At 60.7% G+C, this 22,219-nt stretch overlaps 1 protein-coding gene across 1 annotated transcript; it reads right to left on the reverse strand.

The window, feature by feature from the left end:
• Positions 1-4,697: 4,697 nt before the first annotated feature.
• On the reverse strand, positions 4,698-5,864 carry Sox1 (SRY-box transcription factor 1). Its single transcript, XM_070001925.1, has one exon. The coding sequence runs from the start codon at positions 5,858-5,860 to the stop codon at positions 4,703-4,705; it is 1,158 nt and encodes a 385-aa protein (XP_069858026.1). The 5' UTR covers positions 5,861-5,864; the 3' UTR covers positions 4,698-4,702.
• Between the last annotated feature and the right edge of the window lie 16,355 nt (positions 5,865-22,219).

Below are 22,219 nucleotides of genomic sequence, written 5' to 3' on the forward strand. Positions count from 1 at the left end.
AGGTAAGAAGCAGCTCTACTCAAGAGCAGAGAGAGCAAGTGGCCCTCATAGCTCTGTGGCCTTCCCACACCAGCCCAGTCTGTGGCACAAAGGCCTTCACTGAGGCGAAGTTGGGGTCTCCTGCTTTCCACTAATGGGAGGCTGACGGGGTCCCCGCACTGCTCCTGTCTGTTACTTCTAGATAACAGGCTGTGCTCGGCTTTGGATTTTTTTCTTAGTCTATCTTGATATTGTCACTATCCTGCAGTACAGGTGTTATCCACCCACAGGGCACCTGTACATTGCTCGACTGGGTCAGGGCTGTCCTACCTAGCTCCACACGTAGGACTAACAACCTTGCCGGCTAGTGCCACTGTACCTGCTAGGCCCAATAACATGGCTCATTGGCGTTTCCGGGGTGCTGGGGAGGAGGCGGGGTCTGGGTGATGACTCCTGTCAGTTCCCCATTGTCAGCCCGATCTCACGTTTCTCCACACTCACAATATTTCCCCACTGGGAACGCGTCTGACATTGCAATTTCTCAAAACTGCAGCTCTGCAGTGAGTGTCTAATTCCTGAAACTGCAAAATCTAACAAAAGCTGATTTTTTCCACTGATTTGACTGGCTGATTATTTCCAGGCTTTGCGGTGGTGACCCGCCACTACTCACACCGCGTGTCTCCTGCACCCACGGTGCTCCCAAGTGACCTGCAGCGATTAAATTCTCCAGCTGCCTGGCGCGTTCAGAACCGCCCAGTGTCCGGCAGATCTGGAGGGCAGGTCGCTGGCCGCTGGTCCGCGGCGCCCTGGGCCTCGGCCAGGCGCCCCAGCCCCACGAGGCGCCGCGGCCCTGCGCTCGGCCCTGCGCGCTGAGTGTTAAAGCTGTGCCCTGCGCCCCGTGCTGGGTGCCCTGCGCTTGGTGCCCCGTGCTGGGTGTCCTGTGCCCTGTGCTCTGCTCTGTGCCCTGCGTCCTTTGCCCTGCGTCCCCTGCCGGTGGCGACGCTTCAGGTCTGCGGGGCAAGCGTGGCCCTCCCGTGCGTCTCCGGACTTTCTCTCCACGCCCCACTACCGCCGCTGGGGTTTGCGCCCAGCACACGGTCCCAGTGCGGGCCTCGCCCGGCCACGGCCTGGGCCTCGCCCGGCCTCGACGCGCCCCCCCCCCTCCGCAGGCACTCCGGGCCAGCCTGGTCTCCGATTGTTGGCGGCAGCCCGAGGAAGCTGAAGAAAGAAAGTTGAGGAGCCGGGCCTCCGGGTCCCCGGGCTTCTGGCAGCCCCGCACCCCGCCCGCGCCCACGTGTTGCGGCCCGGGACCCCGAGGCCCTCAGTCCTTCGCCAGGCCCGGCCTCCGTCCCGACCCTACCCCGGGCGGGTGCGGGCTGGGAGGAGGGACGGCCCGCACCGCCCACCCAGGAGGGGGGGGTCCCAGGTCCCTGAGACAAAGGAGGCCGGCGGGAGTGGGGGCGGGGAGGGGCGGGACGGGGGAGGGGGCAGCGGGGGAAAAACCTCCGGGGCTGGACGGTCGGGAGCGAGGGAGGGGAGCGGGAGGGCGGGGAGCGAGAGGGCGGAGAGGGCGGGCTGGGAGCGGCCGCCGGAGGCCGCGCGCCGCTGGGAGTGGGAGGGGGGGGAGAGGAGGGACGGAGAGGAGGCGGCGGCGCGGCGGTCCGCGGGACCCCCGCTTCCGGGACCCCGCCCTCCTCCTCCCCGGCGGGCCAGGCCTCTCGGCCCCGCCAAACTGTCCCACGGAGTAAGGGCCGCCAACTCTGCTTTTCTCCAGAAGTTTCCAAGAACCGAACTGAGCAGATTCTGCGGCTGGGGAGGCCGGGCGGAGGGGAAGCGGGAGGGGCCGGGCTGGGGACCCGGGCTGAGGTGGAGCGGGGCAGCCCGGGCCCTCCCCCGTCCACCCCGGGCTCTTTTCTGGACTGTACTGGAATTTTCCGGAGACCGACGCGCGCGGCCCAGTCGTGTCGGAAAACGCCGCGGTGAACCTGGGGTCGTCCCCTCCCGCCAGCCTTGCGCCCCGCGCGCCCGCGGATGGGGCCGTGGGAGGGGGGTTGCGGCTCTCCTGTCACTAGGCTGCCGAGGGCTTCCCGGTGGCCGAGGACGTCCTGACCGGCCAGACGCCGGGCCGGGGAGCGGAAAAGTGAGAGGAAACCCAGAAGGCCGGAGGGGGACGGCGGGGAGAGGGCTGGGAGAGGGGACGGGAGGGGAGGACGCCTTCCCCTACCCCGCGGAGTGGAAGGCCCCAGCGCGCGGCGCGTTAGGGAAACCCCCAGGCCCCGGCTGGCTCCCCGGGGAGCGCGGGGTCGGCCCCGCAGCCCGGCCCGCGGCGGGCGCCCACCCGGTCTGCGGAGCCCCGCGCGACCCGGCCCAGGCCGCGGAGGAGCCCGCCAGCCCTCTCCCCAGTGGTTTGTGAACAGAGGACGCGCACCTCCCGGCGCTCTGACCCGCTGGACAGACGGAGCCGGGTCTCGGGCGCCGAGGGCTGGCGGCCCTGCCCCGGCCAGGCCGGGGCCCGGCCGCGAGGACGCCGCCGGTCCGGCACCGCGCGCCGGGCGCTGGCCCGAGGATCCTGCCTAGCTGCCGCTCTTAAGGGCGGAGGTGCCCAGGACGGGGCACAGCCACGGCCGCCGGATTCCGGGAAGCCAGGGCGGAGAGACGAGGAGATGGAGTCAGCCAGGGGCCTTCCCGGCGGTGCAGTCCAGGGAGCGAACGCCCGGCCCCGGAGGCTCTGGTCCCACCGGCAGAGTGAAGTTCTCCAGGACTGCCGGACCCCCATCCCCACACCTCGGCCTGCCCGCCCCCCCCACCCCCGTCCGGCCCGGCACAGGCTCCCAGCCCCTCAGCGCTTCCCCCCTTTCCCCCAGCAAGCCAAAGGCCAGAAAACAGAGAAACAACTGTTATCCCCCCAAAACCGCCAAATCCCTGAAAGAAATAAAAAGGGGCTTTAAAAAATACCTTGTTAGAAAGCAGACATTATTTTTTATTCTTGGTTTCTGGAACCTCTTTAACGAATGACTTACACAAAATTATCAAAATGACTTTGAAAGTTCGCTGATGTGAACAGTCAGATTAACATTCTACCCAAAGCTGCCTTGAGATGCAGGCGGGCTGGCTTCCGTTTTTACCAAATGAACTAGCTAGGCTCACTTCTGAATGGATGGACAGCCACACTCATTCCAAAACAAGAAAAGATACTGGAGAAAAAAGAAAAAGAGAAACCAGTCCCAAGGCTGCTAAAAACGGGGTATTTCCATTTGGATTTAAAAGGGTTTTTTTCCCTTCAAAAAGTAAGAATTTCATTTTAGCATTATAATTTCAAAATGCAGTGCTGCAGGATAGCTTTCCAATGCAACATTTAATGCTGTCGGATTACTTGAAGACAAAGTTTTACAGAAAACTTTAAAGTCCAGAAAAACTGCAGTGGCCCAAGAAACACTTAGGAAAAAAATATAATTTAAAAATGTAAAGCATCAAACACTCTCAAGACCTTGCCTGGAACGGAGTGCGACCGTGTGCGTTCACATGGGTTGGCCACTGGCAACCTCGTTCACCAGGGGAGGTGGTGGGCGATTTGTGTCTGAGTCACAACCTGCATTATCTTGCACTGTCCCAAGGAGGGAGGGGCTGGGGCCATGGGGAGGATGTGTGGTAGCCTTGCATTTTGGTTCAGCAATTGCTTTCTAGAGTTGGATGCCGAGAAATCCCGCTTGCAATCCTACTTGCCCGGGAACGAAGCAGCCTTGCCCTGGAAGTGGTCTTTGTCCCGTCCTTGGCCTGGTCCCCACCGCCACCGGGTAATCCAAGTCCCGCTTCGGGACCGAGAAGCCTGGAAGACGGCCCGTCCACCGGGCAGAGGGACCTAGCCACGGCCAGAAAAGGCAAAATGTACCATGCCTAGGGCAGCCCTGGAGCGCTAGGCCGGGCGGAGACGGTCGCGTAGTTCTTGTTCTGGACGAACACTTTGGTTCTACACAATGACCTGCGGGTTTTTAACTGTCTCCCCTCCCTTTGGAGAAAGCTCAGGACGACCCCGCCGCTCACCCCCTCTCGGGACTGGCCGTCCCTTACCCTGCAGCGAACTGCTGGATCGTATGTCGGACTCATAAAACATGCACACAGAATCAGCCCGTCTCGATCCGATGAGAAAAACGGCCTTGCTTTTTCCTCTCAAATTTATTGACCGATACGCATGTTTAGAGGGCATCTGTTCTCGCGTTTTGATGAAAGGCTCGTAGGAAACTATGTACATCGTCTGGCTCCTCCCCGCACCGCCTAAAATAAAGATTTCACAACGCATTTACAAGAAACAATACAAAAACCAAATGAAAAAAGAGGGAATGCTCAGATACAGAAGTTTTACAAAACCCAGAATAGAGCTCTGCCGTGGGGGGGGAGGGGCTCTGTATAAATTAACAAACCAACCCAGAAGAGCAGCGAGGATTACGGGACGGGAGTGTCCGGGTGTCCGCGGTGCCCCGCGAGCGGCGAGCGGGGCGGCAGGGCCGAGCCCGCGGGAGCGCGGTGGGGAGGCAAGTCTGCGCCCCGGCCTGGGTACAAAAGTTGGCGCGGCCGCGCCCGGGCCGTCCTTCTGGTCTCCTCCCGCGTCGGCTCCGCGGACGATAAATACTGTACAGGCGTCTCTGGAGAGCCGGCCACGGGCCAGTCCGCGCCACTCCCCGCGGGCGGGGCCGTGGGTCCGGGCCCCCCGCGTCCCCGCCGGGCGCTAGATGTGCGTCAGGGGCACCGTGCCGTTTACGCCCGCGCCGGCGCCCTGGTAGTGCTGCGGCAGCGAGTGCAGCCGGCTCTGCGCCGCAGCCGCCGCCGGGTCGCCGCCCTCGCCCGCCGGCAGGTACATGCTGATCATTTCCCGCAGGTCCCCGGGGCACGGCGCCCGCGAGTGCGCCGCGGCGGGCGGGCTGCCGCTCGGTTCTGACTTCACCAGCGAGCCCAGCGCGCCCAGCGCGCCCGACGACGCGGCCGCCGCCGCCGCCGCCGCCGCCACCGCCGAGTTCTGGTGCGCGCCGCCCGCGGCGGCGGCGGCGGCGGCGGCGGCGGCCCCGTAGGGGAGGCCGCCGTAGCCCGAGGGCGACGCGCTCATGTAGCCCTGCGAGTTGGAGATGGGGCTGTACTGCAGCGCGCCCATGTCGTAGCGGTGCATCGGCTGCGGGTTGTGCGGGTGCGCGTGCGGGTGGTGCGCGTGCGGGTGCGCCGGGTGCGCGTGCGGGTGCGCGCCGCCCGCGCCCGGGTGCTGCCCGTAGGCCAGCTGCGCCTCCTGCATCATGGCCGCGGCCGCGGCCGCGGCGGCCACTGAGCCCGGGTAGGCGCCGTTGGCCCAGCCGTTGACGTGCGCGTAGCCGCCGCCCGCCGCGCCGCCCGGGCTCTCCAGGCGCTGGCCCACGGCCGCGGAGCCCACGCCGACGCCCATGGCTACGGCTGCGCCGCCGCCGCCCGCGCCCGCCGCCAGCAGCCCGCCGGCCAGCGAGTACTTGTCCTTCTTGAGCAGCGTCTTGGTCTTGCGGCGCGGCCGGTACTTGTAATCCGGGTGCTCCTTCATGTGCAGCGCGCGCAGCCGCTTGGCCTCGTCGATGAACGGCCGCTTCTCCGCCTCGGACATGACCTTCCACTCCGCGCCCAGGCGCTTGCTGATCTCCGAGTTGTGCATCTTGGGGTTCTCCTGGGCCATCTTACGCCGCTGCCCGCGCGACCACACCATGAAGGCGTTCATGGGCCGCTTGACCCGGTCCTGGCCGGCCTTCGCGCCCCCGCCGCCGCCTCCTCCGCCGCCGCCCGCCCCGGCCGGGCCCGAGAGGTTCGTGGGGGCCTGGGCGCCGCCGCCGCCGCCGGGCGAGTGCAGGTCGGTCTCCATCATCATGCTGTACATCGAGGCGGCTCACGGGTTCACCGGCTCCGCGCGGGGAGGGCCCGGGGCACAGACGGCCGGGCGCACGGAGGGTGAGCGGGGCTCGAACCCAGCGCGACGCGGGAGGGGGATGGAGTCTCGCGGAGAGGAGAAGGGCGGCGGGGGGAGGGCAACGACAACAAAAAAGAGGCCGCAATACTCGCACTCAGCGCCGGTCCGCCGGGCGGCTGCCAAGTTTCCCGCGTGCACACACCGTCAGTCCCGGGGCCGCCGGCCGGGCTCGCTGCCGCCGCCCGCTCGCGCTCGGCCCGGCGGGGCAAACAGGTGCAGCCGAAGCCAAGTTGCTCCACTTTTCGGGCCGGGTCCGGGGCTCGCCGCCGCCTCCTCGCCGGCTGCCGCCGTTTCCCTCCGGTGCTGGATCCTCCGCGGCCTCCAATTCGGGGGGCTGCAACTTCTAGCGGGGCGGCACGCCGCGTGCGCCGGGCATGTGAGGGTCCCCGGTGCCGGGGAGGGGGGAGCCTGGGCTCGGCACCGGAGCCGGGGGAGGGGGGAGGGCACGGAGGGGGCGATCCCGGGGCCGCCGAGGGCGGGGGTCACAGACAGCCGAGGGAGAGAGAGCGCGCCGAGAGCGCCGGAGAGCCGAGCCGCAGGGCCCGGCGCGGGCTGTCCGCTGCCTGCCCGGGGCGGTGCGCTCGGAGCGGAGGCGCACGAGGGGCCGGCGGCGCGCGGGGCCCAGCAGCCATACGCCGGGCCCGGGCTGCCATTAAATGAGCGCGCCGCGGCCAATGGGAGCCGGCGGCGGCGGTGATTTGCATGGCGCGCTGGCGAGTGACGTGGGGAGGGAGTAGATGCCGTGGGCGCGGGCGGCGGGAGGGAGGGCAGGAAGGGGGGGAGCGAGGGCGGGAAGGAGGGGGACGGAGGGCCGGGAGGGGGACGGAGGCTGGGGGGTGGGGGGGTACAGCCGCGGCGCTTCCTGGGCGCGCGCGCCGCCGGCCGCCCTCCCCGCGCCCCCCGCGCCTCTCCCCGCCCGCGCGCCCGGCGCTCCGGAGTTGGTTTCTGCCGAGGGGAGGATAGCGTCGCTCCGGGGCGGGGAAGAGGGGCGGGGAGGGGGAGACGCCGCCGTCCCGGGCCTGGTTTAAACGAAACCCGGCTCCTCCTCCGTCCCCCGCCAGCCCGCTGCGCCCTCCGGGAAGGAAAAGTTAGCGGCGGAGGCCTGCACCTTGCTTCCCCGGCCACCCGCGGGCCGGCGCGGAGGCGAGCGCACCCCAGCCCCCACGGGCTTTCCGCGGAGCACCGGGCAACTCCGCGCCATGCTGCGCGCGGGCGGCCACGCACGCTCCACGCAGCCTTCGCCGCGGCCGGGACGGGATTCTGCGGGCCGGCTCTGGCGGAAGCCGGCGTGGCCCGGGCCCCGCGCGAATCTCGTCGGCTGGATGGGGAGGGGAGGGCGCGTCGGTGGCACGTGGGTCACGGCTTGCTTTGCCTTCAGCCCCCGGCTCCGTTCCTTTCCCGGGTCGGCGAATCGAGAGTCAGGGCCGCCCCAGCCTAACTCTTTTTTGTTTTATTTCTCAGAATGTCAAAAGCAAGCTAGCCCCGGCGTCTGCTCACTCCAGCATCTGAAAAAGTTGGTGGCAATCGTCAAAGGGTGACCTGGCCCGCGCTCTTCGGGAGGCCGAGTCGTGCACGGCCGTCTGCCTGAGAACCGCCACGCGGAACGGGCGCTGGCCCACCCAAAACCCGCAGGAGGGCGGGGCCCGGCGCCCGCGGCCACCCCCGCCGTGACTCAAAAGAAAGCGCTCGGTACGGTTCCGGCCTCCACCCATGGCTCTAAACCTTCTGCACCCGGATCTCCAGACGCGCCCTGGAGCACCCCTAGTCAAGGGGAGGGCTTGGCGTGGCGAACCCGCGGGGTCCGCCGGCTAGCTGGAAGTTGCTTCTGGAGTTCCTGCCCCGGTCCGTAGCGCGGGGTCTCCGGGAGGCTGGTCACCAGACCCATCCACCCGTCCTTCCATACGAACAGGCTCAAGTGAGGAGGATGGAGTGGTCATTGTAGAGATGCTCAAATATGCGGGCATGAACACAGGACGTTTACTTTCTATTAAGAAGACCTGAGGTAGTTTTTCTCCCCTGTAATGCGTTGTCCATGGCGCAGGAGTCATGCTTTCCCCTCCTTCTCTCCATCTTACTATGATTATTACCGTAGGGTATTGCTTACTATTATTGTTATTATTACTACTACTACTATTATTGTAGAGCTGTTATAGCATTCATTGGAAAACCAGCAAACCGATCTCTGCGGACTAAACTGCTTTCATTTCAGGTCATTCAACATTTAATAGTAAACTCATCAAATACTATATGGTTACATTAGAAAGGAAACATCATTTCGTGTTTTTTTTTTGCTAAATATCCAGGTTATGAATTCATTTTCAACTACCTCCTTATTTCAGCAATCAAGTTTGTTAAATCTTTTGATTTGTTTCATGCACTACCTACAAATAAAAGTTATATTGTGAATGAACAAAAAGGGAAGGGGAATATCTTTAAGAATGCTATAGATCCTTTTTTCCTTTGATAATTTAGGAGACCATGGGTGTGCAGTGAGAATCCAGTGTGTTAGGGAAGTCAGCAAGACTGAAATAAAGGAAATGGTTTACAAATTATAAACTATATTATCCACTTAGCAATTGAAAGATTTCTTTCCTCTGCTTTTCAATTTAGATTTTAAACTAAATAGCCGAAGACCCCCTGAAAATGCTTTGTATAAATCAGGCCTGGCACATTATTTTCCATATCAATGGAGCAATTTATTTTATAAACACCCTGCACTCCAGTGTGCTTTGCAGGAATGCTTTATGCGTTGGGGAACTTGGATGGCTGACTTTTAAATGGTCTCATTTCCTTCTACCATAGCCTTGGAAATTGTTTCCAAATATGACTTTACTCTTGTTTTCCAGAGCATCTAAGCAGGAGGTAATGGTTCCTCAGTTGCCTGGAATCTGCTAGTGCTGATCATCCAGGGTGCTCTCTACAGCTCTTTTCAGTGAGAAACGCTGCCCCCCCCCCACAGCCTGAGAGGGGCCAGCCCTATGGGTGCCCACCCGCATAAGTATAAACCCAGAGCTGCAGGTGTGACTTGTTGCTAAGTGACAGATGATTGACATTGGCAGCGGGTGCCAAGGCAGCAGAGGCAGGGCCGGGTGCACCAGATTCCCTGGTGCCTGGGCCCTGGCTTGAGAGTTGAGAAGCATTACATTACTCCCTGCCAGTGACAGCCTCTGGGAGCCTCAACTTCTTAGGCCCTCTCGATATGCTTTTTTTTGGGGGGGGGGGAGCGTGCAAACAGTGTCCAAAACCAGTTTGGTAGATACCTGTATCTTCTGTCTGCTACCCACTTCCTGTCAGTTTAAAGGAGACAGAATTCTCTCCTGTACCTCCCCAAAGCAGATTCTCCAGGCCCTGGGACTGATTATTTCCAAGTGATGTCGAAGTCCAGAACCCAAGGCAAAAGGTTCATTTTGCCGCTGACTAGCCACATTTGCTCTCTTGGCAACCTAGTGCCCTGCTCAAGTGATGGAGAGGATCAACTTAGAAGTGTGGTGAAAGATGTTTCTTGTTTTTGCTTTGTTTCGTTATTTAACCTGTGGTCATAGTCCTCAAAGAAAGTGTAGACCCCGGTGTTGGTACAGGAGATAATGCACGTGTGTGTGTGTGTGTGTGTGTGTGTGTACACGCGTGCACGCACCCCCAAGGAGCACTCCAGTCTCTCTTTGCATATGCATATGGTGGATATAAGCACTTCAACCGGCGCCTTTGATTTTCACATAAATTGGGTCCTGGACTGTAAAGTCACGAACTCAACCGGGGGCACGCTTAGCTCTTCCGTGCCTTCCCCCAGTCGGTGGCGCGAAGGTGCCCGTGGCCTTGCCCCTCGCAGCCTTCCCGGGACTGAGCTTTTGGGTCCCGGGGCCGGTTTCTCGGGTTCCAGGCCGGGGTTGCACAGGCCGGAGCTCCTGGGGACGGCGCAGGGAACCCAATGCCCCCGGTCGGCTGGGACTGGCCCTGGCGACCTTCCTCTGGGGGACCCGCGCTGCTCCCGACACCCGAACCTGGGCTCCCAGGTGGCCCCGGGCCTGGCAAGGCCCTACCGGGCTTCCGGGGCGCCCCGTTCCCGACTCTGGTCCACCCCAAGGGCTGAGACCACAATCCTGAAGAGTCGAATCGGGAGTCTTAAGGGGGAACGCGTGTGATTTTTATGGAGGAGAAGGGTGGAGTGAGAACGGCCTCCGGGGTGGACAGTTCAGGGGTTGGAGGCCCCGGGGCGCCTCGGACCTCGGCTGGCGCAGATCTGGTGGGGGGGAGGGAGGCGGGGGCGCGCGGGCCGGCGGCCGGGGTCCCAGGACAGGGCCGGAGGTCAGGGGAGGAGAGGCTGCGAGACCAGGACTGGACATGAGGCGGGGGGAGGGGTGCGGGGGGCGCAGATCGGCGGGAGCAGGCGCCCCGGCTACATCCCCTTACTCGAGGGCTTGGAGGGGGGGGTGCCGAGGGGCGCGGCCTGGCCAAACCCCGGGCCCGAGGCCCGCGACACAGGCCGCGATCGCCGTCTGCTGGCCGCCGCGGCCCACGCCGGCCTTCGGAGCCGCCTCGGCGGCGCCCTTGGCCGGGCCCGCAGCCCGGCGCCCGCCTCGCGCCAGGCCGCCCGCCGCCGTGTCCCCGAGCTCGCGTGCTTGCCTTGGGCCCTGGGCGCCCCCGGCCCCGTACCCTGAACCCCGACCCCAGGCTGAGCCTCCTCCCCGCCCGTCGGTCCCTGAACACAGCCGCAGGGAAGCCAGGTAATAAAACTTTCGTCGTTGTTGGCCTGTACGTGAGGGGATCAACTACACAGGTTGGGAGAGAGAGAGTTCTGGAAAGCCCGGCTTTCCAGGGGCGCCTGCGCCCTCGGGAGCCGGCACCCAGACCGGCGCACGGCCCGCGGAGTTGGGGTCCGGAGGGGCCCCGCGGGAGGGCGGTGCGCGCCCGCAGGACGCGCGCCCGGGAGCGCCCCGCGGAGGCAGGGCGCGCTCGTGTGCGCGCAGCCCGGCGCCTCTCGGAGCGGGGAGCAGGGGCTCGCCCTGGGAGCAGCGCTCACACATATAATTCAAATTTCACAGCTGACCTGCTCTGAAAACCTCAATCAGCTCCTAATTGGAGGGAAAACAAAATATTGCTTCCATGCAGCAGAGCTGACGATTTAATCATTATATCAGACATTATAGCTTTTAATTAGGCTAATGCTGATACTGTATGGAAAGAGATAATTCGACACAGTTCTTGATGAATTCTGTAATTGGGTTAACGGCGGAGCAGTCGGGGAGAGACGTCAATATTCAAGCTGCGTCTGTAGCCACCAGGTTTATGAATGAAGGAGATGAGGGGAGGAAGGACCAGGCGGGGGAGGGCTGGAATCCCAAGGGGCACCCGCCCTTTCTCCTGGGGATTGGGGGCCCGCCGGCGCCACGATGCCCGGGCTCCGGCCGGACCCGGGCTTCCCGGCCGGGCCTCATCCGGTGGCAAACTTTGGGGGAAGCTTCTGCCTGGGCGCACAGCCGGGCGCAGGGCTTCGTCTGCCCAGCTGCCTCCAGCCCCGCGCGCCCGCCGCGCCCGGTTTGTCGGTGGCCCGGACCTCCCCGCGCTCCCGGCTCCCACACGTCCTGGCCAGGGTTGTCCCCCGCCACCCGTACCGCCTCACGGGTGCCGCGCCAGTGAGTCGGGGTCTGCAGGAGAGGGTGGCTCCGAGGGGCGCCGTCCTCGCCCAGCGGCTCGGGGCCGTGGCCAGGTTAGACGTGACAGCCGGCCGCGTCCGCTCCTCCCGCCAGCCTCCTCGGGAGAGGAGAGAGAGCTCGGTTCAGACCCAGACCGGACCCCGCGGCCACCTCCCGCCCCTGCGCCCGCCTACTTGGTCTCCAAGAACGCAGCTGGCGAAGCCGGTCCTCCCGCAGCCCGGCGCACGGAGCAGGGCGGCCAGGCACTCCCGCCAATTGTGCCCAAGCTGGCGAGTGTGAAACTGGCCGTGCCGGAGGAGAGGCCTCCCGGGCCTCGGGCTGCAGCCAAGACGACGGGGCCGCCTCGGCTCGCTTGCCGTCTTTGGAAAAACCACATCCATAGGCAGCGCCTTCCGCGGTCTAACACGCGGATTCAGGGCGTGATCTTCATGTATTAAACATATCTCTGTGGGCCTCCTTAACACCCCATCTGCTATTTGGTTTAACTACTACATCCGCGCGGTGTTCTCTTTAAAGATAAATATGCTACTGTATGTATTGTGATTCATCCTCCTCTTATTTTGTCAGTAATTGCTGCAAAATTAAATGGGTCACTGCTAAAGTTTCACTTGCACAAACCCCCATAATTAGCCGCCTGAATACACCTTTGTACATTGTGCAGAAGTTGTCATTTTGCAGCACACGCTGTCTCTTCCTGAGGGAGAACGCTGGTGTCGCCTGTGGGGAGGCCACTGCAGGGAGGCGGCTGCCCGGAGGCTGCTGCCCGGAGGCCGCTGCAGGGAGGCTGCAGAGCCTGCCTCCCCACCCAGCTCCCGCTTCTCCCAGATAAGGTGCAGGTGAGCACAGAGCATGCATTTCCACGTAGGGGCCCCCTCGGTACTCAGGTTAAAATGTGCAGAATGTAAACACAGGAACACAGAGAATGTCTGGCTAAGTTACAACCCCAGAGCAAACCTCTGGAAACAAGATTCTCAGGAGCTGCAACTGGCCTCCTGGTCCCGGCTGCTGAGCCACACGCAGGAAGCGGTAATCGTGTCCCTTCTGGAAAGATCAGAAAGTTTCAGCCTGTGCAGTGACCCATTATGCCTACGTGAGTTGGTAACCAGCGCTGTGTGGCTGTGGTAATCAGCCATGGTGGTGAGCCACGCAGGCTCCCCTCACATTTTCTGTCATTAGCCTGAGAACAGACAAGGTGTCACTCACTGGGGGAGACAAGTCATAAGGCATTTCGACGTGAGAAGGATGGAGGTGAAATCAGAGGCGCTGTCCTCACGCCCCCAGCCCTGAGTGCAAATGAGCTGAGCTGTGCAGGCTTCAGTATAAACAGGACACCGGGCTCCCACCAGTGGACACGACCACTCCAATCTCACTTCTCATCAGAGCAGAGCACCGCAAGCACTTCGTGCCCTTCAAAGCGCTTCTCCACGAGATTAAAACATCACTCTGACACAATTTCGAGCCCTTTCAGCCCTGTAGGTTGCTTTCTTCAGAAAGCCACAAATGCTGGCAGTTGGGCGCTGCTGCCGGGCTGGGGGTGGCTGCACTGCCCGGCCTGCCCACCTGCCCTGGAGGGGACAGAAGCCGGCTGTGTTGCTACCGCATTTGGGGGGTGTTTGGGGGCACATTCTCTGGGCAAGGCAGGAAGCCTTTTAGATAGTGGTGCCATGAAAATGAGGCAGAGGTGGGTTTGATGAGTCCATGAGCGAAAGGTCATTGTTTCTGATGCCCTTTGTACCTTAAATCTTAACTTGGGGGAGAGGGGGTCAATGAGTTGAAAAATGAAGTGGGTCTTTTACAAAACTGTGCTGCCCCGGTCCCTCAGGGCCTTCGTTTCCTGGGAGACTGGCCACAGCGGGAGCAGCAGAGTGGCTCTGAGAAGCGGCAGGGCCCCCAAAGGACAAAGGACCCCAGCAGGAAACAGGAGGGGTCATTTAGATTGGGGGGGGCACCTCTCTGTGCTCCTTGTATTTCGTGGTCTAAAATTGTGTTTGGCTCTGGAAACAGCGGGTCACGTTTGTTCCTGGAGGACAGACAGGTGCCTGGGTCGCCCCAGCCTTCCCCTCACCCCCCCATCTTCCTCTTCCACCACTGCAGACCCCTGGCAGGGCCCCCCGTGGGGCTGTTCGGGGCTGGCAAGGCGCGAACTGGCAAGGGATCTGGGGTGGCGAGCCTGGAGGGGGCCTCCTCGGCGCAGACCCCGCCGGAAGACAGAGCCTGGCCTGGGAGCGGGTGTAGCACCGCGGTAGAGGCTCCCACCGCACGAGCGGGGCGCGGGCCTTGCCGACCCGCCCCGACCACGGAGCTCCCTCAGCGCCAGCGGGCGGGCATCGGTGGGCAGGCGGCCCAGCTCCGGACCTCGGTGACAACCCACTCCAGCGCTGGAACTTTCGGACCTTTCTTTTCCACCGGCTGCCCCGGCATGGGAGTGCGGGGAGGGGGGTTCGCCGGAGGAGGGCGTCCGGCCGGCCCCACGCAGCACTCGCCCCGCGCTCGCCCGCCCGCCCGCGGCGCGCGGGCACCGACCCGGGGCAGAGCGCGCGGCTCGCTGACGATTCCCCCGGTTGCAGTTCATGGAGCCAAGCCTGTGTGTCAGTCCGCGTTAAATCGCTTCTCTGCCCCGATCCCCTCTCACTCGGTGGCACGCGCCGACTCGTCAACCCTGCCGGCGAGTCTCGGCCCGAGGCGAGCTGGCTCCAGGACGCCGAGCCAGCCGCCTGCCCAACGGGTCCCTTCTCCCGCCCACCAGCCGAGCCCTTCTCCCCGCCCGAGGGCGGCCCGGGCCGGCCGGTCGTATCAGACCCCGACCGGCGCAGCCTAGCCCCGCCACCCACCTGTTCCCTCTCCGACAGAGCTGCGGCGCCGCCCGCCTCCCGCGCGAAGCCCCTGGGGGGGGCGCGCCCTCCCCGCGCCTCGGCCTCTGCCCCGCCGCGAAGCCCCTCGCGAGTTCGAGACACTTACAGTTCGATCCTTCTCCGGCTCCAGCGGGTCCCCGGGGCCCGGGCCCCCTGCGCAGGCCCGCGGACCCCGGCCGGCCCGGCCCGGGCTCCCCGCCCGGCGGCGCCAGCCCCGCGGCGGCGGCGGCGGCGACCGCGCCACGCGCACGCACACTCACACGCGCGCCCCGCTCGCACACTCGCCCGCACGCACCCGCTCCTCGCGGGGCGCACACACTCGCAGACGCACACACTGCAGGCGAGAGAGACAAGAAAATGAAATTTATTATGGATAGAAAAGACCTTAAAGACAATTTCAAGTCATTGTTTCTCTCTGGAAAAAGGAGACCCCGCCACATAATGACGCGCTTTTGTGTGGCGCCGAACAATGCCGCGCGAGCATCCCGGTAAATAGCCGCGGTTTTGTTCCGACCCACAGTGAATGGAATCGAGCCGTTGGTTCGCGAGCAGCTGGGACGCCGTTTTGAGCCGGGAGGTGGAGCCGCGCCGCGCCCTTCTCTCCGCGCCGCGTCCCATTCGCCCGCGCGCGCCCCGCCCGCAGCGCCCCGCTCCGGCCTGGCCGCGCGGGATCGGACCCCCGCCCCCCGGTCCGCGGCCTCTCCCCTCCCTCCCCGTCCGCCCCAGCGGCCCGGGCCACCCCCTCCCCCGTGTGCGGCGTGTGTACAGGCTGCGGGCTTTCGCTTCCCGCGCCCCCCTCCGTCCGCCCCACCTCGGGAAGGGAGGACGCCCCGCCTGCGATCCTGAGTCAGCTCGGCCGCCTCCGAGTGCTTCGTCCGCGCGGCGCCCCCGCACCCTCCGCCCTGGTCTGCGCGGCCGCCGGCGGGGCTTTGTTGTCCCGGGGGGAGGGGTCTCCAGGGCCGCCCCTGGGAGCTCGGGCCAGCGCGGGGCTCCGCGGTGCTCCCTTGGTACCCGCGGCCGCCGCAGCGCGAAGGTTGGAGCCCGAGCACGAGTGGTCCGGCAGAGTCCTCCAGGTGAAAAGCCTGGCTGGGGCAGCTGGAGCGCGGGCCCCAGGAGACAGGGGAAGCTACCGCGGCCTCCCTCCCGGAGGCCTCCCCGCGAGCCGGAGCCGCAACCCGCGGCGCGGCCGGCCTTGACGTGATGCTTCCCCTCCCCCCCCCCCGGCCCGCCACGGACGCCGGGCCGCGAGGGCCCCCCTCCCCGCTCTGCTGCCGGAGGCCTGTGATCCCTCCGGCCCCCAAGGAAAAGTGTTAGTGCAGAAGCGCGGGATCCTCCCCGCAGCCTCCCCAACATTCGGCCTCGGCGCGGGGGCCCTCCCCATACCCCCTCTCCATACGCTAGGCCTGGGCCTCGGCGCGGGGCCTCCCCGCAACCCCTCCCCGTACACTAGGCCTGGGCCTCGGCACGGGGCCCTCCCTGCTGCGCTCCCGGGACACTCAGCCTGGCCCTCGGCGCCTCCCCGGAGCCCTCCCCAGACACTCGTGCTTCACGTGGCGCGGCTGCGGTTCTCAGGGGTCCTTGTTTGTCTGGCCCTGGTCTCCACACACGAAGCCCGCACGACCCTTCCTCAGTGGGGCCAACCTAGGGAGCACGGGGCATTTGCGAGTTGTTTCTGGTTCTAAGCTGGTGGCTTGGACGTCACCGGGACTCGGGGACGCCCCGCGGGGCTGCCCGCCCAGGGCGCGGTACCTTGCAAAGGAAAATGAACCCGGGCGCCCAGCCACTTTAGGGAAACCATACAGTTTAAGATAACATATGGCTCCATCACCCCAAGTGTCAGAGAAGAAGAGGAAGACCGGGAGGAGGGAGAGGAAGGAGAAGAGGAAGGGAGGAAGAAGAGGAAGGGAGGAGGAAGAGGAAGGGAAAGGGAGGAGGAGGAAGAGGGGGAAAGGAGAGGAAGGAGTAGAGAAGGAAGGAGGAGGTGGGAGGAGGAAGAGGAGGGCGGAGGGGGAAGAGGAGGGGGGAGAGGAGGGAGGAGGAGGAGAGGAAGAAGGGAGAAGGACGAGGGGGGAGGGAGAGAAGGGTGGGGAAGGGAAGGGAGAAGGGGAGGAGGAGGGAGGGGAAGAGGAGGTGGAAGAGGAGGTGGAGGGAAGGAGGAAGAGCAGCGGGAGGAGGGAGGGCAGAGAGTCGCTTTCCTGCTGACATTTTCTAAAGCCCTGCTTGCCCGAGAGCCCGGCGCTGGGAGGCTGGAGCTGGAGCGGTGCCGGCCAGCCCCGAAGGCGGCTCCTCTGCGTGGAGGACAGGATTTGGACCCCAGCGTTACCCTTTGAATGTTAGCGCTCCACCGGTGGGAGGTTGGGTGCCAAGCACCGCGCTCCGAGGGCCGCCCCGCCGGGATGGCCGCGGTGGTGGGGAGGGGCCCGGGGACCGCGCGCACCCCCGCCCGCTCGCGACCCCGGGAGCCTCGCCCGGCCTGGTCCGGCCTGGGTCGCCGCCCTCCGCCCTCCTGGGTGTGAACGAGCCCCGGGGTGGGGGTGGGGGTCCTCCCCGCCTCAACGCCCACCCCGACCGGGGACCCCCTTCCCGCAGCCAGCGAGGCTGTGGCCCCCATGAGCGTCCCCTCTCCGGGACACCGCCACCCACCACCCTCCGCTTGGGAACCCGCGCCTGAGGCTGGCGGGCTAAAGCTTAAAGATAAAACTGGAATGCAGACGGCAGGCGGGGTCTCAGGATGGGGCCTGTGTGTGTGTGTGCGTGACTGCATACGCGCGTGCCCTCGTGTAACAGCTTAGCGGTGGCTCTTGGGCCGCTGATCTTGCAGTGAACCCGAGGAACTCCACGCCCCGACCCGGCCTCCAGCCCCAAGGGGCAGACGAGTTACCAAGCCCTCAGTTCTCTCGGGTGGATGCCATCAGACCATGATCGCTCGAGGGCCGGTAAGGTACATGGAGCACACTGCTTCAGGCCGAGGGCAGTGGCCAAGCCACCGGTCATGTTTCAACGAGAAAGCGGTTTCCACGGGTTGCAGGATCAACGCGTTCCAAATTCACCCCTTCACCCCCTACGTGGGGTCCCCATCTCTGGTGAAGGTGGGCTACCCCAGGACGGGTGCCGGCCTTCGCAGGACGCCGGACCGCGTAGGAGGAGGCTGGCACGGGTGGATGAGGACCCATGCTGGTTGGGGTGCAAGGATTTAATCCTTGAGAGACGGTGTAGAACACCAGCTCCGGGTCCCAGACATGCAAAGAGGACCCCGCCAGCATTCCTAGTTAAACTGTGAGGTGCTGGTGGATGGAGGAAATGGTTCGGACAGCCGGCTCTTCCTCCTATGAGGTTGGGAGGGGGAGGAGGAAGAATGACCTAAACTAACACTGAACAAGGCCTCCTCCCTCTCCTCTCCCCTTCTCTGTCCTCCACCCTCCCCATCTCATCTTCTCCCCTCCTCCTTTCCCCTGTTCACCCGTCTTCTCTTGTGTTCTCCCCACCTGTCCTCTCCTTTCCCTTTTTCCCTCCTGTCTTATGCCCTCTCTCCTCTCTTCTCCTCTCTTTCCCTGCCCTTCCCTTCCCTCCTCTTCCTTCCTCTTCTCCCCTCTTCTGCCCTCCCACCCTTTGCCCCTTTGACTCTCCCCTCCTCTCTTTCATCCCCCAGTGTCAAAGCTGATGATGATTTCTTCAGGTAGTATTTACTTGCTGACCTCCAGTCAGAGCTGCGGCTTTAGCTTCTCTATCCTGAGAAACGGGTTCATGCTGGTGGACTCTGCCCTTTCAAAAAGTTCTCAAATTTAAGTTCTGCCTACCTCTTTATTAAGGGCACTAATTTTACTCCCAATACAAATACATAAAGTTTATTCAAAAATTTAAGTGGAACCAACTAGTGAATGTTAAAAGCATGAATTTTGCTATCTTATTGACTTTCTATTTTCATGTTGACTGGACAGTTTTTCTTTTTCTTTCTCTGCCAATACTCAGCCCACACAGGACACCAGATGCAATTAGAAATGAATGTAAAGATTGTAGAACAGGAATAAAATTGGTCTCTGCCTGTGAGTGGAATGTGATCACTACTTTAGCTCTTGAATACAGAGAACTGCTTTCAAAGATTTAGATGCTGTCGTAGGGAAAGTCCTGGGATGCCTGCCTTCAGGGGAAGAAAGGTGAGCTGACCCATGCACACAGTGTGTGTGTATGTGCGTATGTGTGCATGCGTGCACACGCACGCACATATAGTACTATTATACTATTTTATAATGTAAAATATAATAGACAAAGGGCCTTATCAATAACTAATCCTTATTTCAAACAAGTTTCATTTGAAATGTTAAAATGACCCTATGAAGTTTCTAATATATGTTGACTGTGCCTAGTTTGCATGGGTAGGGGCCTAAGAGTCTTGGCTATGCCTCTCAGCCTGTACCTGACAGTCTTTTTTGTTGTTGTTGGTCATGGGGCTTGAACTCTGGGCCTGGACACTGTCCCTCAGCTCTTCAGCTCAAGGTGAGCGCTCTACCACTTGAGCCACAGCACCAATTCTGGTTTTCTGAGTGGTTAATTGGAGAGAAGAGTCTCATGGACTTCCCTACCTGGGGTGGCTTTGAACCGTGATCCTCTGATCTGAGCCTCCTGAGTAGCTAGGATTTCAGGCCTGTACCTGACAGTCTTGAGAGGCTTGGTCACGCCCAGCCACCTGGAGCAGCGGTTGGTGTTGTTGGTGTTGGTGAAGGGAGAGATGGCAGTGTGGGCATTTTGTCAGGACAGTCTGCCACCTTGCACGAGTGGATTAACTTCTAGAATCTTCAGAATCAAGATGATCTCCCCTAATCTTCCAGCCAGACACTGACTCTGACATGACTGCAACAGCCAAACAGTTTCAGGACGGGCAGCTGCACCTGAGGTTTGGCTCCCATCCACGTCCCATTGTGTGGGGCCATCTTGTGGGTCCCAGGTCACATCTTCGCCTGATGGCCCACACTGAAGACAATGTGGGGCGTGGTGGTGCTGGCCAGCACCTGGCTTCTATGGGGAGATCCCACAGTCCTGCGAGCTTTTGAGGCTTCCTTCATGTACTAGAAGCAGCTGCTGAAAGTCTCCACAGACACCTCTGCCCTGCAGTCTCTGCTTTTTGCGAGTCCAGTCTGAGATGAATGCTTCTTTCTTGGAACTTTTTAATACCTGTGGTCAGTCAATGTGAACAAGTGGACATTTCTGTTGCATATTATCATATAATTAGATTGGTGAGGTTTTGTGTGTATAAACAGTTCCCATCTAAATGTCTTATTGCTCCTGATAAATCTTATTTCTAGGTTTGAATGCACACAAGATTGGAGTTGACAGTCCTTGCTCCATGGATGACAGGAACCAAAGGTCTTGCTGTTCATTTGTCTGGGGAAGTTTTTGCTGCATCCATCCCGGGTGCATGTTGACTGAACTCTGGCTGAGTGCCCCATGCCATCTTTGGCCTTGGGATGAAAGGGGAGCTGGGAACAGGGTCAGTCTCTGCTCACAGAATGTGAGAGATGTGCAATCTATACTGCATGGGCACGTATTTCTCTTAGGTCTTTAATCATGTGGTGACAATGACAATCTCTTGGAGAAAGTTAGTTTTTCTCCTGGCTCTGCATCTCCGTGATGTTCTAGCCTCTGAATAATTCAGCCTACATATCATTGAGTTCTTGTTTGTGGAATTCAGCATCAGTGGATGTCTGGGTGGAACACTGGACAGTTTACCTTGGTACCTTGCCAGGACTACAGTTTTCCAAACTCACAAACAAAGTAGCCTTATCTAGTAGTTTCTGAATCCCTTTCCCAGGTCAGATGCTTCGTGACTAGAGTAGTGTGAGGGACTGCCGTGTCGCCTCCAGGCTTAGTCTCTCAGTCTGTGAAGTGGGTAGAGGAATGCAGGAGCTTCACAGAAACAGCGGGGTTTACAGAGGAATACAGAACGTCCCAGTAGGTCCAGAGCTGGTTGCTGGGGCTTCCCACTCACATCCACCCCCATGGCGGGCGGGGAGCTGGCGGGCAGGGGGCCCGCGTGGTGGGGCAAAGATGGCGTACCACTGCAACACGCAGCCTGGCACACGACTGGGTATTAGGAACTCCAAGAGTGATTTCATAAAGGAAAAAAAAAAGTGTAGTTTATACCAAAATGGAATAAACCCCCTTTTGAGTAACAACAATCTGCATAAATGCTTTAAGAAAGCCTATAATTATGATAAAAATGTTGCTCAAAGTTAAAATTATGAAGCAATCAAGATTTATAAACAGTCTCTCATCGACTTTTAATCATTCTTTCTTCTTTATATACAAACTACACAATATATGGTTGCAATACATCATACTATACACTTTATTTTCAGTAATTTAGCTGAGTAAAATATATGTGAGGTGACATTGGGAAACTAGGCTATATATACATGTGGTGGGCATGCAACTGCATGCACGATTGCACACACACGTGTGCATACACATGCTGAGACAGCCTGCCTCTTTTTTGGTGTCTCACACAGAAAGTGTGCATGCTTTTACTGCATCAGAGTGCCTTTAAAATTCTAGTTAGCATAGGTCCTTTTCAATAGTTTTGTGGGTATAAATATGAATTACCTTTTGCTAAAAAGAAAATATTTTCTTCGTTATTACTTGAGGTCCAAATTGACCAGAATGATCAATATTTGTCTTACTGGGCAAAATAAATGATTTGGTGGTTCACATACAATATGAGTTCTCAATACCACCTTTGGCACTTTCTATTCAGTAATTAAAAAATGTTCTAGCGCCAAACTAAGGACAATCACACACACACACACACACACACACACTGCTAGGGATATATATATATATATATATATACATATATATATATATATATATATATATATATATATATATATATATGGACTCATATATTGGGCAAGAGCTCAATCATTGGGTTTTATCTTAAGCTCAAAAGACGTTTGTAAACTGGCATGATTTTGTCCAGGATCCAAGGGACGTTTGGAAATGTTTCCAATAACTGTATAAAAGCAACACCAGTTTCCCTGGTGTGGGTTCTTCCCCCGGACGATTCTTCATCTCGCCGTTCACCTTCATCTGCCTTAGTACCTCCTGGAGTATGAGTGAAGCCCACTCAACCCAGCTCCTTCCCTAAGCTGGTCCTAGCCACAGGAAACCGAATCCTGCCCAAATGTAAAGGACTCAGGTAGGATTTCATCATTGGGCCATTTGGAGGAGCGGGTGGAAATCCATTGTGTCGACAATACACAACTACCCAGCACCGATCCTTCAAAGGTGTGTGTCTTCAGCGGCCTCTGAGCTCTCTGAAAGGTTGAGGCCCTGGGTTTTTCCAGAAGATTCAGCTCTGGTAGATGACTTGTCACTAAGATTTTTTAAAAATAATTTTTAATGGTTATTAATCTTATTTGGTACCAAGGAACTGAACCTAAGGCCTTATGCATGCTAGGCAAGCACTTTACATGTTCCCTGCCCACTCTTATTCTGAACCTAGTCATTCTGCAGCTGTCCCAGTGGCTCTTGTGTCCTCCGAAGTACCACGGCCTGTCTTTCCTGGGTCCCTGTCCACTCTTCCAGCCATGAGCCGCCGTCATCTCAGACTCTAGGCTTCCACTGTGGATCCTCCCCTCTTGCCTAGGAGTGGAGCCTCTCTTTTAACCTCTCCACCTGCCACGGCTCTCCTGTCCTGTCTCAAGCCACATGTAAACAGGCTTTCTCTCCAGCCTGCCTAGGAGGAGTGGGGTGTGTGTGGGGTGTTCTCT

This window comes from Dipodomys merriami, unplaced genomic scaffold (assembly GCF_024711535.1).
Source record: "Dipodomys merriami isolate MVZ:Mamm:240054 unplaced genomic scaffold, mDipMer1.0.p SCAF_6, whole genome shotgun sequence".
NCBI lineage: Eukaryota > Metazoa > Chordata > Mammalia > Rodentia > Heteromyidae > Dipodomys > Dipodomys merriami.